At 39.9% G+C, this 15,157-nt stretch overlaps 1 protein-coding gene across 3 annotated transcripts in view; it reads left to right on the top strand.

Moving 5' to 3' along the window:
• LOC309606473 (uncharacterized protein) overlaps positions 1-13,824 on the top strand; it is a 91,763-nt gene extending 77,939 nt beyond the window's left edge. For 2 of the 3 annotated variants that reach the window (XM_082343613.1, XM_082343614.1), the window contains exons 5-6: positions 11,185-11,267; positions 12,718-13,824. In XM_082343613.1, coding sequence (XP_082199739.1) covers positions 11,185-11,267; positions 12,718-12,830 — 196 coding nt within the window. In that variant the 3' untranslated portion in view covers positions 12,831-13,824. Of the gene's footprint in view, positions 1-9,695; positions 9,771-11,184 lie in introns of all 3 variants that reach the window. The other variant, XR_014231858.1, reaches the window with a different exon arrangement.
• Positions 13,825-15,157: the final 1,333 nt, after the last annotated feature.

The following is a 15,157-nucleotide window of genomic DNA, read 5'->3' as shown; positions in this document are numbered from 1 at the left end:
CTTCTTGAGACCCAGCCTCTGTTTCCTGTCCCTGGGCAGGCAGAATCTCAGACAAGAAGGAAAACAATGTGCCTCCTCACAGCCCCAGGACCAGTCAAGAGTCCAGGGCACCATCTCCAGCGTGTAGAGAAGCTGGAGCTTCGTGCCTCCATTTAAATGGACTTGCTTCCACTTCTCCACAGAAGTAAGCTATGCTTTTCTCCATAAGCTGCTTCCTATTTATTTCCTAATGAAAAGATGGCTCAATAATCCCCTGGTTCTGAATGAGATGATGATGGTGATGATAATAATAATAGTAGGACTTCCCTGGTGGTCCAGGGGTTAAGACTGCACACTTCCACTGCAGGGGATGTGGGTTTGTTCCCTGGTGGGGGGACTAAGATCCTACATGTGGCGTGGCACGGCCAAAAAAGAAAAGAAAAAGAAACTCACGGAAATAATAATAAAATAACTATTATTAGTTACTATCAATAAGATATTTTAATAAAGATAAGTATAATAATAGTAATTCTTATGATGATAACAAACCAGTAATAAAACAATAGCATTTACTGAGTACTTTTTATGCGTCAGGCTTTGTGTCAAGTGCTTTCTATGCAATGTCGTTTAAAACTCACACATTCTTAGGAATTTGCCAAAGTGACACAGCTCACGGCCAGGCAGCAGCCAAGCTTGGCTTTAAACCCAGATCAGAATAACCTTAAAGGCAGTATCTTCTCCACCAGACTCAGCTGGGGGATTCATTTCATCCAGAAGTCCCCTCACCAGTGCCAAATGCCACTCCCATGCCAGATAAAACTGAGCCCTCAGCGGCTGCTAGAGTCACACACCCAGGAGTCTGTCTAGTCCCAAAGACAGCATGGTGCGAGGGTCTGGACCCAGGTTCTAATTAAACAGAGCACAGCTTCCCTGGGAGAATGTTTGGAGAGAGGAACACAGAGAAAGGAGAGAGGGACAACTGACAGCAAGCAGGCAGAATATTCTGGAGACAGGGTGTCTAAGTCAGGGTTCTTCAGAGCGACAGAACCAGTGGGACATTTATAAAAGGAGTTTTATTATGAGGAATTGGCTCCTGTGATTATGGAGGCCGAGAAATCCCACGATTTGCAGGCTGCAAGCTGGAGTTACAGGAAAGTATAATTCAGTCTGAGCCCAAAGGCCTGAGAACCAGGGCAGCTGATAGAGTAAACCCCAGTCCAAGGGCTGGAAACGATGGCATAAGATGTCTCAGCTCAATAGGGAGATGGGAAAAAGGGGCAAATTCTTCCTTCTTCTGTCTTTTGTTCTATCAGGATGAGATGATGCCCATCCGTACTAGGGAGGGCAATCTGCTTGAGTCCACTGATTCAGATGCTAATCTCGTCCAGAAACATCCTCGCAGACACACCCAGTAATAATGTTTAATCTGGGAACACTGTGGCCAGTCAAGTTGACACATGAAATTAACCACCACACATGGGCACTTTGGGCAAACTTTGCAGGCACAGATGCCCCGTAGGGATCCCTCTGGCTCCCCCTGCAATGGAAGGAGGAGTCATTATGTTCCCAGTGTCTACACAAGGGCTTCAGGCACCTCCTTCTTCAGCTTTCCTGGAGCTCCCAGTTGCTCTGCCCTCAGGAAACTCCCTTGGCTGGAACGCTGGGTCTGGGCTGTACGGAGGCCACCATGTTCATGAGCCTCATCTACCACCAGATCTTCCCAAACCATGAACACCTTCTCTGCAACTCTGACTCTCGTTTCTCAGGCAGCGGCTCTCAAAATAAAGTTTTGTGTCTAGCCCATCACCGGCCCAGTCACTCTGAAATAAAGCAGACCCAGCTAGTTTTACATCTCATTTACATGACAAGCTACACTTTTGCCTGAGTGGACCCTGACACAAAATTTTTATGTTATATTCCTTTTGTTCTTTGGGACACCACTCAGTCTAAACAGCAAAAACAAATGGATTATCGTCTACCCAGAAGGCAATCTCCCTGGGGTCCCTTGGGTCTGTGTCACCAATCCCATCTCTTTTTTGTTTCCTTTCTAGGTATTGTTGAATGTAACACACACATAGGAAGTGACTTAAAACAAAAATGTACAGCTTAATTATCACAAAGCAAAAATCCACAAAACCATCACCCAAATAAAAATGGAACAATGTCCCAGAAGCCACCTCGGTTCTCCTCCAGATCACCTCCCTCTTGTCCCCCCAGAGATGACCACTAGCCAGATTTTTGTGGTAATCACTCACTTGCATTTAAAAATTTTTATCACCCAATCAGGCAACTCTTAATACTATATAGTTTAAAAATGAAGTCATACTGTATACATTTTGTGTCAGGCTTGTTTTGATCAACATTATGTTTCGGAGATTTGTACATATTGTGGCTGGAGTTCATTTATTTTCATTGCTGTATCAATTTCCCTTGTATGACAATACCACCAATAGTTGTTTCTAGTTTGGGGCTACTGCAAACAAAACTGTTATAACCGTTATTGACCACATCTCTTGATGTCCTTGTGGAATTGCTGGGTCATAGAGTATATGTATGCTTAGTTTTAGTAGATATGCCAAACTGTTTTACCTAGGGATTATAACAATTTTCATTCCCACCAGTACTGTACGAGGATTCCCTTGCTCTACTTCTTTGCCAATACTTATGGTGGTGACTTCTTTTAATTTTAGACATTCTGGGTACTGTTCTGTATGACTATACTCCGATTTGCTCATTTTTCCATTTCACTGATTACTAATGAAGTTGACTCCCTCTTCGTATATTTGCTGGGCAATTGAATATTCTTTTTGTGACGTTCTTATTGGTGATTCTTTCCCATTTTTTCAAGTTGTCCATCTTCTCCTTACTGATTTGTAAGACGTCTTCTTATACTGTGGATATGAGGCCTTTGCCAGTTATGTGTGTTGTGAAATCTTTTCCGCCATGTGCTTGCTTTTTCACTTTCTTACTTGTATCTTTTGATGAACAGAAGTTCGTAATTTAATGTTGTCCAATTCATCAGTCTTTTCCTTTATTCTTAGTGCCTTTTTCGTGTCTTGTTCTAGTAAGATGTCTTTTCCTACCACAAGGTTATGAAAATATTCTATATTTTCTTCAAGAGCCCTGTAGTTTCTTGTTTCAGATGTAAGATTTATGTCTTTTATATCATCTTAATAATGATTTATTGATGTACAATGTGAAGTAGGGGTCAAGTTTAAATGTTTTCCCAAATCCAGTTGATATGGGAAATTATTTCTTGAAAAAACATCTTTTTCCCCTCTGCCATGACACCTTTGTCAAAGGTGAAGTACCTAATTGTGGGTCTGGTTTTGGACTAGAGAGCTCTTCTATTCCATTGGTCTATTTCTTTGTTCCTGTATCAATTCCTCACTGTTATTAACTAGTGTGGTTTTATGAGTCTTGCTTTATGGCAGAGCAATTCTTCCCACCTTGTTTTTTTTTCTACAACTGTCTTAATCTTTCCTATTTCCTATAAATTTTAAAATCAGCTTGTCAAGATCCACAAAAAAAAAAAACTTGTAATTTTGATTGGGTTTCCCCTGATTCTTCACGTAAATTTGTAAAGAACTGATATCTTTATAATGTGGAGTCTTCTACTTCATGACTCCCTCATTTATTTAAGGTCTCCTTTTATTTCATCCTATAATATTTCAGAGGTTTCTGCATAAATATCTTGCACAACTTTTGTTAGATTTATTCCTAGATAGATAATTCTTTTAAAGATATTGTAAATGGGAATCTTTAAATTTCTTAAAAATTTTCTGACTTCCTCCTTTTGCTAGATAGAAATCAATTGATTTTTGTATATTGACCTTGTATCTATAAACTTGCTAAGAAATTTGTAGGTTCTTTAATGATTTTCTAGATACACAAAAAAGTCTTATTTCTTCCTTTCTAATTTCTATGTTTTTTTTTTCTAGCCTCACTGTTCTAGCTAGGACCTTCAGTCCATATTGGCAAGGGATGCTGTTACCTGGCTAATTGTGTTGTTCAAATATTTCATTCTCTATTTCAAAGGGAAAGCTTTCAACATTTCACCATTAAGTTTGATGTTTGTTATAGGCTTGTCATAGATTTACTTTATCAGGCTAATGAGTTCTCTTCTATTCCCACTTTGCTAAGTGATTCTTGTTTATTTTGATGAAGAATGGATGCTGAATTTTATTGCTTTTTCTTTACCTATTAAAATAATCCTACAGATATTCTCTTTGTTCTGTCATTGTGAACTAGGTTGATTGAAGTTTCAATGTTAAACTAATCTTGCTTTCCCAGAATAAATTCAGTTTGATCTGATGCATTATTCTTTTATACATTGCTGATTCCATTTGCTAATCTTTTGTTTAGGATTTTTGCTTCTGTGTTCTGAGTGCAATTGTCCTATAGCTTTTCTTTTCATCATGTTCTTGTCAAGTTTTGTATTAAGATTATGTTGGCATCATAAAATAAGTTGGGAACCATTGCCTTTTCTTTATTCTCTGGAAGAATTAAATAGGATTGGCTTTTTTTTTTTTTTTTTTTCATTCTTAAACATTTAGCAGAATTCACTAGTGAAGCTACTTGGGTCTAGGAACATTTTCTTTGGAGGAGATTTTCAATTGATTATTTAATTTCTTAAATAATTATGTAACTATATTTTCAACTTTTTTCTGTGTCAATTTTGATAAGTTGAGTTTCTCCTAGGACTTTGTCCATTTAATCAAATTTTCAAACACTGGCATAAAGCTACTCAGAATATCCTCTTACCGTCGCTTTAATGTTTGTATAAAATGTAAGGATGTCTTCCTCATTCCTGACATTTGTACCTGCTCTTTCTTTTTTTCTTAATCAGCTTTGTCAAGGATTTATCAAATTTATAACTCTTTTCCAAGAACCAGCTTTTGGCTCTGATTTTCCCTCTCCATTTTAGTTTGTTTTTATTTCATTAATTTCTGCCCTTATCTTTTGTTGTCATTTTCTTCCTCTTACTTTCTTAGGTTTTAATTTGCTGAGGTTTGTTTCTAACCTGTTGGAATGATTAATTACATCACTGATTTTAAAATATTCTTTCTTACTTCTAACAAATGCATTTAAAGTATAAATTTCCCTTTAAGCATTGCTTTCGCTGCATTCTATTTTAGTATGTCATATTCTTATCTTGCAATTAATATTTTCTAATTTGGTTGATTAATTTTTGAACTATGAATTATTTGAAAGTATATTTTAAAGGTACATACTGAAAGTTTTGTTATCTTTTAACAATTGATTTCTAGCTTAATTCCTCTGTTGTCAAAGTATGTATTCACAATTTCAATTTTTAAAGTTTATTGAGATGTGTTTTGTGGTCCAACATATGATCAGTTTTGCAAATGTTTCACAAACACTGGAAAACTATTTGTATTCTTCAGCTTGGGGTACAGTATTCTATTTGTCCATTAGGTTAAATCTACACTTTACATGTTAAAATGTCTCATATTCTTACTGATTTTTTGGGCTGCTTTTCGATCAATTACTTAAAGAAGTGAGTTAAAATCTTCGACTATGTGATTTATCTATTTTTCCTCTTAATTGTTGCTTTAAATATTTTGAGGCCAGTTATATATTTATAAATATATAAATTCTATATATTTAGAATTTCTATTTTCTACCTGATGAATTGAAACCCTGATCATTATGAAGTGGTTTCTTTTTCCCTAGCAATTTTGTTAGTCTTAAAGTTCACATTGACTGATAATAATAATACAGCTCCACTAGCTTCTCTTTGGTTAAAATTTGCATAGGTTATTTTTTCTCATCCTTTACTTTCAATCTTTCTGTAACTTATGTTTTAAATGTGTTTTTTATGAACAACAAACAAATCGTTGGAATTTTAAAAATCCTGTCTGACAAATCTTTGTCTCTTAATTGGAGCATCTGGCATATTTACATGTAATATAGTGGTTGCTGGATTTGGGTTTAAATCTACTATCATACCATATGCTTTCTATTTCCCTGCCTGATCTTCCTTTTGAGTTTCTTATTTTCTTGCCTGCTTTTGAATAGGTTTTTGAAGGTACAATTAAAAAAAAATACACTGTAATCTAAAGTTTACAATTCCATGAAATTTTTACAACAGTTTACACCCATGTGATCTCCACCTAATCAATATAGAGAACATTTCCATCACCCCAGACAGTTCCCTCATGTCTCTTACCAGCAGTCTCCTCACTCCCACCCCATATTATCTGCAACTTAAAAAAATTTTTTTTATCAACATAATTTTGCTTGTTCTTGAACTTCACTTGAATAGTACTCTTGTGTCTAGTTACTTTCACTTGACATAATGTTTTTGAGATTTATTCATGTTTAACGTGTATTGGTAGTTTGTTTTTATTGCTGAACAATATCCCACTGCATGACTATAACACAATTTTTTTATCCATTCTCATATTGATGGGCATTTGGGTTGCTCCCAGTTTGGAGCTATTATGAGTAAAACTGCTATTAACTTTCCTCTACAAGTGTTTTTGTTAGCACATATTTTTGTATCTATTGGATAAATGCTTGAAAGTGGAATTTCTAGGTCATAGGACAGGTGTATATTTAACTTTGAATCATTTTATACCTATTTTATATTCCCACTAGCAATACATGTGGCTTCACATCCTTGTCAATATTTTACATTGTCAATCTTTTTAATTTTTGCCATCCTAGTAGGTGTGCAATGGTATCTCACTGGGGTTTTAATTTGCATATCCCTGGCTACTAATGATGTTGAACACTTTCCCTCATATGATTACTAGAGATATATATGTATGTGTGTGTGTGTGTGTGTGTGTGTGTATATGTTTTCTTTCAATCAGTGGCTTGCTTTTACATTTTCTTAATGGAGAAAGTAAAGTTTATCAAATTGTTCCTTTATGGTATTACTTTTAAGTCTTGTCTAAGAAATCTACCTATAACAAGATCACAAAAATGTTGCCCTGTGTTTTCCTTTAGAAGCTTTATAGTTTTACCTTTTATATTTAAGTCTATGATCCATCTCAAATTAAATTTATGTAATATATAATATATTTATAATACTGAAATATTTATATTTATATATAAATATAAAATATAAATATATTTCTATAAGAATAATCAGTAGTTCCAGTATCATTTGTTGAAAAGACCGTGCTTGTCTTGAACCTTTGTCAAAGATCAATTAAATGTAAATATATGGGTCTATTTCTGGACTCTGTATTCTTTTTTTTTTTAAGATTTATTTATTTATTTATAGATTGATTGATTGCTATGTTGGGTCTTCATTTCTGTGCTAGGGCTTTCTCTAGTTGCGGCAAGCGGGGGCCACTCTTCATCGCGGTGCACGAGCCTCTCACTATCGTGGTCTCTCTTGTTGCGGAGCACAGGCTCCAGACGCGCAGGCTCAGTAGTTGTGGCTCACGGGCCTAGTTGCTCCGCGGCATGTGGGATCTTCCCAGACCAGGGCTCGAACACGTGTCCCCTGCATTAGCAGGCAGATTCTCAACCACTGCGCCACCAGGGAAGCCCTGGACTCTGTATTCTGTTCTGTTGATTTCTTTGTATATTCCAACACCAATACCAGATTGTCTTGCTTACTGTAACTTTGTCTTGAGAACAGTGTACTCTGTAGATTACTGTAGCTTAAATCTTGGAAACAGGTAAGTCTTCTCCTATTAAAAGGTAAAGTATATTCCTTCATCTCTTGAATCCGTGTGAACCTGTGAGTGCTTTGACTAATATCATGCAACAGAAGTGTTTCTATGTGATGTCTAAGTCAGAAGCATTGCAGCTTCTTCTTTGGTCTCTTGGAATGCTCACTCTGGAATAAACCAGGCAATGTGTAAGCAATCTGACTATCCTGGATACCACCATGCTGTGAGGAAGCCCAAGCTAGCCATGCAAAAAGGTTACGTACAGAAAGTGGTGCCTGACAAGCCGCAGCTATTCCAGCTGTACCGACCCAGACCCCACACAGGAGACTGAAGTATCTTTCGACAACTTTAACCCTAGTCATATCTGACTGAAATTTCAAGAAAAATCCTGAGCAAGAACAGCCCAGCTGAACCCATGTAACCCACAGAGCTGTGCAAGATACTATATTGTTATCTGGAAACAAGTAGGTTTTGGTATAGTTTGTAATATAGAAATAGATAACTAGAACAGTAGAGTATTAGAAAAGAGTATAGGATTTCAGGATTGGAAAGACCTGGACTCAAATTTTGCTTGTGGCTTTGTGCAAAGAGCAATCAAGTTACCAGGCTGAGGGCTAAGGAATTTATATACGATATTTTATTGTTCAAAAAATTTTAAAGCACCTACTGAAGACAGGGAGTATGCTTAGAAGATACAAATGTGAATACAAAGCAGCTACTCCTCCAAAGGAATTTACAGAGCAGTGGGGGAAGATAGACATGTTCAATACAAAGATAGCTGATGAAATCACTTTCTGTCAGTAGCAACTGCTATACAGCAAATTCTAAGAAAAATAACTTTGCTAATCTGGATTCACACTCAACTGATACGTACAAAACATCAGATAACGAGTATGTCACAGCCCACCTGGCTTCTCTTTCGTACTGGCTACGAGGAAGGTCAGAATTGAAGGTGAGATTGCTTCCAGTGTCTCCTCTCTCCTTTTGCAACATAATTTCCAACTTTCTCCCTCTAATTTAACAGTTGTAATGTCTTAAATTCTTTTGAGGAGTAAAAGGTGGGATGAAATTATGAATTAAAGGTATATCAGAAAGCTAATTGATCAATTCAAATTGAAAGCATAGCTCAGGATGAATCTGAGTTGTTGCGTTTCTTGTTTGTGTAGTTGAGACAGTCCCTGCTGTGAATATGTCTTTCCTATGACCACTACGATTACAGCAGCTATGGATACTATTACTACTAATGACAACCAAAGCTGGTGTTCACAGAGCATAGTGTACCAGGCACAGTGCTAAGCGCTTAAATGAATCATTCCATTTCATTTTTACAATACTCCTGTGATGTAGGTGTTATTATTTTCCCAGTTTTACGGATGAGGAAACTTGGAGAAGTTGTGTCACTTGCCCAGGTAATGCTGATAGCCATGTCAGGGGCAGTTCCCTTCCAGAGCCCATGAACTTCTGCATTAGGCTTTTGGAGCATATGGGTCCATGGTAAAGGTGGATGAATGGACTTTAATGATGACCCAATCTGGCCTAACCTTCTTCTTTATTCAGAGGCTTTCCCTGGTAAGGCCCAGGTATCCTTAGAGTCCTTCAGGGGTTGGGCTAACCGAGTTGTCCCCACCAAGGTCACCGCTCCCCATACATGGAATTCCATCTTCACAAATATTTGTCTTCCTGGATCCTGAATCCTAAATCTGTTCACAAAATATTGATAGATTTTGTTTGCATTCATAGTGACCAGAGGAAACTAGAGAATGGACAAAAGAGAGAAGTTAAATTCTGGTAATTATTTCAAAATATTTGATAAGTTAGCAGTGATGTTGAAAGCACAAATCCCTGGCATCATTAAAACCCTCTTCCTTAAAAACTCAAAGGGATATATCTCTAATAGAGAAAATAAAGGCAGTGTAGTGGGAAAGAGAATGAGCTACATATATTCTGATACATACATCAATCAGAAGCAGGAAGGGAACTGACATATATGAAGTGCCAATATGTGCCAGACTTGTTACATGCATTGCCTCATGTGATCCTCCTTCATCCACCCATGTGGAGCAGGTGTTATGGGAAGTGAATCAGACCAGAGACCCTGGAATCCAAAGGCTTCCACTGCTCAGTGAGGAACCTTGGCAGGTGTGTATCCTCTGTAGGCCTAGGTTTCCTCATTTATAAAATAACAAAAGAACCTAACACATAGTGTTGCTGTGAGGATTAAACAAGATGTACAGCACTGTGTAGGGATACAATGACTGGTAAGTACTATGATTATTCTATCCATTGCTGAATCTCAGGAGGGAGAACGAAGTGCACCCTGTACTTGGTTTGGAAGATGGGGGAGGAGTGTCAGGGAAGAGGAGGGAGGGGTTGCAGGAGGGGTGAGATTTGGGGGTCCGAGGGAGCAAGTGCCTGGGCCCTGGGAGGCTGGCGACTCAAAAGTGATGAGTGGGCTGTCATACTCCGAATTGAAAGTGATTTTGGTAACATTTAATAGTGGTTTTCTCTCTTTAAAAAGTCTATGCTTGTCAGATAAATTATATGTGTGTCAATCCTATAGCAGCTTCATCTAGAATTTGTGCTGATTTTGTCTCTGAGATTAGCTGAAATGTTATTAGTTTGATATTGTGCACCAATTCCAATTTTAGAACTTCTACAAATTTGTTACGAAGCTTTTTTGTTTTTATCTCTTCTGAACTGTCACCCAGAAGCAACTGAGCTAATTTGATATTTAATTATATCTGGCTACTTGGGTGTTTAATGGTGAAGGGGAACTGGTGTGGAGTGTCTGATTTGTCATCTAGTTTCCAGGTCCTGGGGGCACTGCTGGTCTTTGGATCCTTGGCTAAATGCCCCAAGGGGAAGTAGAGATAGAGGTACCCTCCCCAAGGCCAGCAAGAAGGTGTGGAAAGTGAGGCCGCCAAGGTGTGCGTGCAGACACGGGTTCCGTCCTGCTTGACCTTCCCTGGCTGGATCACGTCCCTTCTCCGAGCTTCAGCTGATTTCCCTTTCTGTGAAGCAAGATGGTTAGAATTTTTGATTTAACATGTTTCCCAAACTCTACAACTTAGGGTTCAGGTGTTCATTTGCAGAAGAGCCTGGCCCCGCTGGGCAAGCTGTCTGCACCATCAGGCAGATTTGGAAACACTTTTTGAAGGAGGAAATGTGTAGTTTGAATGGTGGCAGAGAAATGTCTTGGAGGATAAGCGGGGCTTGGCATTACAGTCAGGTGGCGCAGGCTGGGAGTAAGTGGGCGCTGGGTCTGGGAAGGGACTCAGCAGAAAGTGGGGATGGACTGAAGGGAAAGAAGAGAGAGAAGCAGAGAAGGTACCATGCTTACAGCAAAATGCCCTGGGGTCCTGGGAAGGCATCTTGGATTGACCTACAGCAAGAGAAAGCATCCCTTGGATCCTGAGGGATGTTGAGGAGAAGAGGGTGATGTGGCCTTAAATCAAAGGGCAGAGTGAGGCTGGTGAAGGTGGTGGGTGGTCGTGGGTAGGCAGGCCCTCCAGATGCTCAGCATGGCCTTTAGTCTGTGATTTCTTCCCTCCAGGCCTCCATTTCCACCTCTACCTGATGAAGGGGACCATACTCTAATACTCCTGTTCCAAACTGGGAGTGCCTGGGGCCATTGTGGTGAGTAAATGAGGTAATGCAGTGAGTGAAGGGCACATGCCTTGGCTTTGGTGAACTTTTAACAAATAGTCCCTATTTTAATTTTTTGGCCAGAAAGATATAATAATATAGGAGAGGGATAATTGGGACTAAGTCTGGAGTCTTAAGGAGGGGTCTAGGAGACCCTAGGAGTACAGGTGCTAGATTTAGGGAGAGGAGAAGTTTTCTAAGGATCAGAAGCAAAGCCTGTGATAGGTGCTTAGGACCCCTGACACCCCAGGGAGTCTCTGGGAGATCCCGGAGGCCAGGGAGGGAACAGCAATAATGACCAGGACTGAATTTCCTGCCAGCCAGTGTTTGGGGCAGGAGTCCAGTAAAGTCAGATTTAAAGAGAATAAAACAGTGTGAATATCTTGCATACCTGAATTCGTGCAGTAAGACTCATACCCTTGTATCACTTATCCCAACATATGGTGTTATTATGTGTAAAGAAGGAAAAAATAAACACAGAAATGATGAGCTTTAGGGAGGAGGACTAAAATTTCAATTTGAGTTTCATACAAGAAGAAATGAAAAAAGCAAATCCCTTACAAATAACCATGTGGCTCACTTAACTCTTTCCTATGTGATCCTTGGGGCCTCAGGTTCGGGAAGGCAGGGTCTTGGAGGAACAGACTTTTCTCTCACTAGAACAAGAGGCTGAGCTCCAAACTGTACCCTGCTTATGAGATGGGGCCAATGTGTCCCCAGTCTCCAGGCTCACTTGGGGCAATCTCTCCCACCCACCTGTGCCGGGCTCACCCCGCCAGTGCCTACCTTTACTGCACTAGGACCTTTCGGGGGCAAACACATCCACCACCCAGGCTCTCCAGTGGAGGGTTTCAAATAACAAGGGATCAAGGAGAATCCTAAAGCCTGCTGGGTGATAGAGGACAGCTGGGGTGAGGGAGAGGGCTTGAGTATAAAACAAACTGAAAACGGTAAGACTTCCATAAGGAAGGAGGGAACCACAATGTGTAGGGAGAGAGGAGTAGATATGGACCAAGGAAAGTTTCCTTCCCACTTAGGAAGCACGGGGAGAAAGACAAAGATGAGGATGAATGTGCAGCCTGAGAAGCCAGATAAACCACAGTTGCTCTTAATAATGGGCATCCTGAGCATCCCCCGGCTCCAGGTCCTGGGGACCAGGAAAACACAGACTGTTTGTCCCAGAGGTCATCTCTGTCGGATGGTTTTCGACTGTGCCCCTCAGAGCCCTGGAGTCCTCTGGAGGTGTTCCCAGGGACCTTGTAAAAATGGAGGAGGAAAGGGAGCGGGTAAGTTTTGGGGGCCTGAACTCCAGGCCCCTCCACCTGGATTCAACAAAGCTGCTGCAATCTTACCTTTTTTTGTATATTGAGATTTTATATACTTTTCATTAGGGGGAAAGTTTTCTTTTTTCTTTTCTTTCTTTTTTTTTTTTTTTCTTTAGAAAAAGATTTGAAACTCAGTCTGGCAACATGGACATATGATAAAACTCAGCAAAAGGGCATTCTCTTCAAATATTTCAAGGCAGTTGGCAAGCTGATACTACCAGGAAAATAGTCGTGAGATGAGGCCCGGACCATCCCTGGCTACTGTGCTCAGCTGGAGAACACCATTGAGAACCCTGAATGATGCTGTGATGTTGGGAGGGAGCCTGGGAGCCACTGGCCCTTCTCCAAAGCAGGTCCGGGTCTCCTGCCAGACAGACAGAAAGAAAGAACACCAGACGGCTGGACACGCCTTCTCACAGCTGAGCCTTTGCTACGACCCTGACCCTGAGGAATTCCCAAGGCTCTCGCCTGCTGCACAGACATCAGATGCCTCGAGCTAATTTCTCTGTGTTCCTCTTTCACATCCTTCCTTGCACTTGACCCTCCAGAAGTACCAAACTGTTGGTAGTTTCCCATCCACGCTGTGCCATTTTAAAATTAATTAATTAATTGAATTACTTATTTGCCCTCTGGTCTCAATATCTGGAATTCCCTTTTCTCCTCTCTGTTCTGGGGTTTTATTCTAGCACTTACGTTGCCTCTTCCAAATAAAACACCAACAACTGTTTTTATATTCCAGCTCAGACATTGCCTCTTCCAAGAAGCTTTCTGTTTTCATTCATACAAAGTCAGTTTTTCGCTTCTGGATTCCACTCCTTTGCCTTGAACTAAATTCTGTTTTGAACTTCTTACCCAGCTATCAACTGAAATCTCTTTACCCCTTAAAATCAAAGCGAAGTTACTTTATCTTCATATTCCATGACCTTAGGAAGCTAAAGCCATTCCCAAGATGTTGGCCCATTCTTGGAGGAGTGGGGAGAAGTGAGTTGTAATATTTCAATTACTCTAGCTTCAGGTTTTGAAAATCTCCTTAATTTATGCTACTTATATTTATTCTAACCTTATGCATGAAATTTCCAGTTTACAGAGCTAAAACTAAATTGTCTACTATATATTGAGCCCTGCACCAGTTATTCTGAGTACAAAGGTTGAATGGAACATAGTTCTTGCCTTCCAGAGGCTCACAAAATAGTGTGGGAGACAGACAGCTAAGCTGATAATCAGAGCAGCATGAGTCATGCTATAACAAAGACGTGGGGACCACTGGAAGGGCTGTGGAAGTGGTGCTCAAATCTATATGGGTAGTCAGAAGAGGCTCCCTAGAAAGTTAATTTTTTAAAAAATCAACTTTACTGAGGTATAATTTGCATGCAACAAAATGCAAATCCATTTTAAGTATAGGTATTGATGAGCTTTGATAAATTTATGTCTGTGTAACAATTACCACAATCAAGAAATAGATCGGGCTTCCCTGGTGGCGCAGTGGTTGAGAATCTGCCTGCCAATGCAGGGGACACGGGTTCGAGCCCTGGTCTGGGAGGATCCCACATGCCGCGGAGCGACTGTGCCCGTGAGCCACAATTACTGAGCCTGCGCGTCTGGAGCCTGTGCTCCGCAACAAGAGAGGCCGCGATAGTGAGAGGCCCGCGCACCGCGATGAAGAGTGGCCCCTGCTTGCCACAACCAGAGAAAGCCCTCGCACAGAAACGAAGACCCAACACAGCCAAAAAAATAAATAAAAAATAAAATTAAAAAAAAAAAAAGAAATAGATCATTCCCATCTCCCCTCCCTCCCCTTTTACCCCTCCCTCCCTCCCTTCCTCCCATCCTCCCTGCTCCTTTCTGGGTAGTTTCGGTGAGGTTCACAGAACCTTGGCCAACCCGACCACAGGCCAAATGACTTCTCTACTCTACTCTCAACACTTTTAAAAAAAATTTTATACAATTTTTAAAGGTTACTTTCCATTTACAGTTATTACAAAATATTGGCTATATTCCCTGTGTTGTACAATACATCCTTGAGCCTATCTTACACCCAATAGTTTGTACCTCCCACTCCCAACCACTATATCGCCCCTCCCCTTCCACTGGTAACCACTACTTTATTCTCTATATCTGTGAGTCTGCTTCTTTTATGTTATATTCACTAGTGTGTTGTATTTTTTAGATTCCACATATAGGTGATATCATACAGTATTTATCTTTCTCTGTTTGACTTATTTCACTTAGTATAATGCCCTCCAAGTCCATCCATGTTGCTGAAAATGGCAAAATTTCATTCTTTTTTTATGGCTGCATAGTGTTCCATTACGTGTGCATGTGTGTGTGTGTGTATGTGTGTGTATGTGTATATATATACATACACACACACACACACACACACACACACACACATACCACAGCTTCTTTAACCATTCATCTGTTGATGGACATTTAGGTTGCTTTCATATCTTGGCAACTGTAAATAATGCTGCTATGAACATTAGGGTGTGTGTATCTTTTCAAATTAGTGTTTTTGTTTTTGGATATATACCCAGGAGTGGAATTGCTGGGTCA

The sequence above is a fragment of the Balaenoptera borealis genome (genome assembly GCF_965194805.1).
Source record: "Balaenoptera borealis genome assembly, chromosome: 11".
Taxonomy (NCBI): Eukaryota; Metazoa; Chordata; class Mammalia; order Artiodactyla; family Balaenopteridae; genus Balaenoptera; species Balaenoptera borealis.
This window is presented reverse-complemented; position numbering and strand designations above follow the sequence as displayed.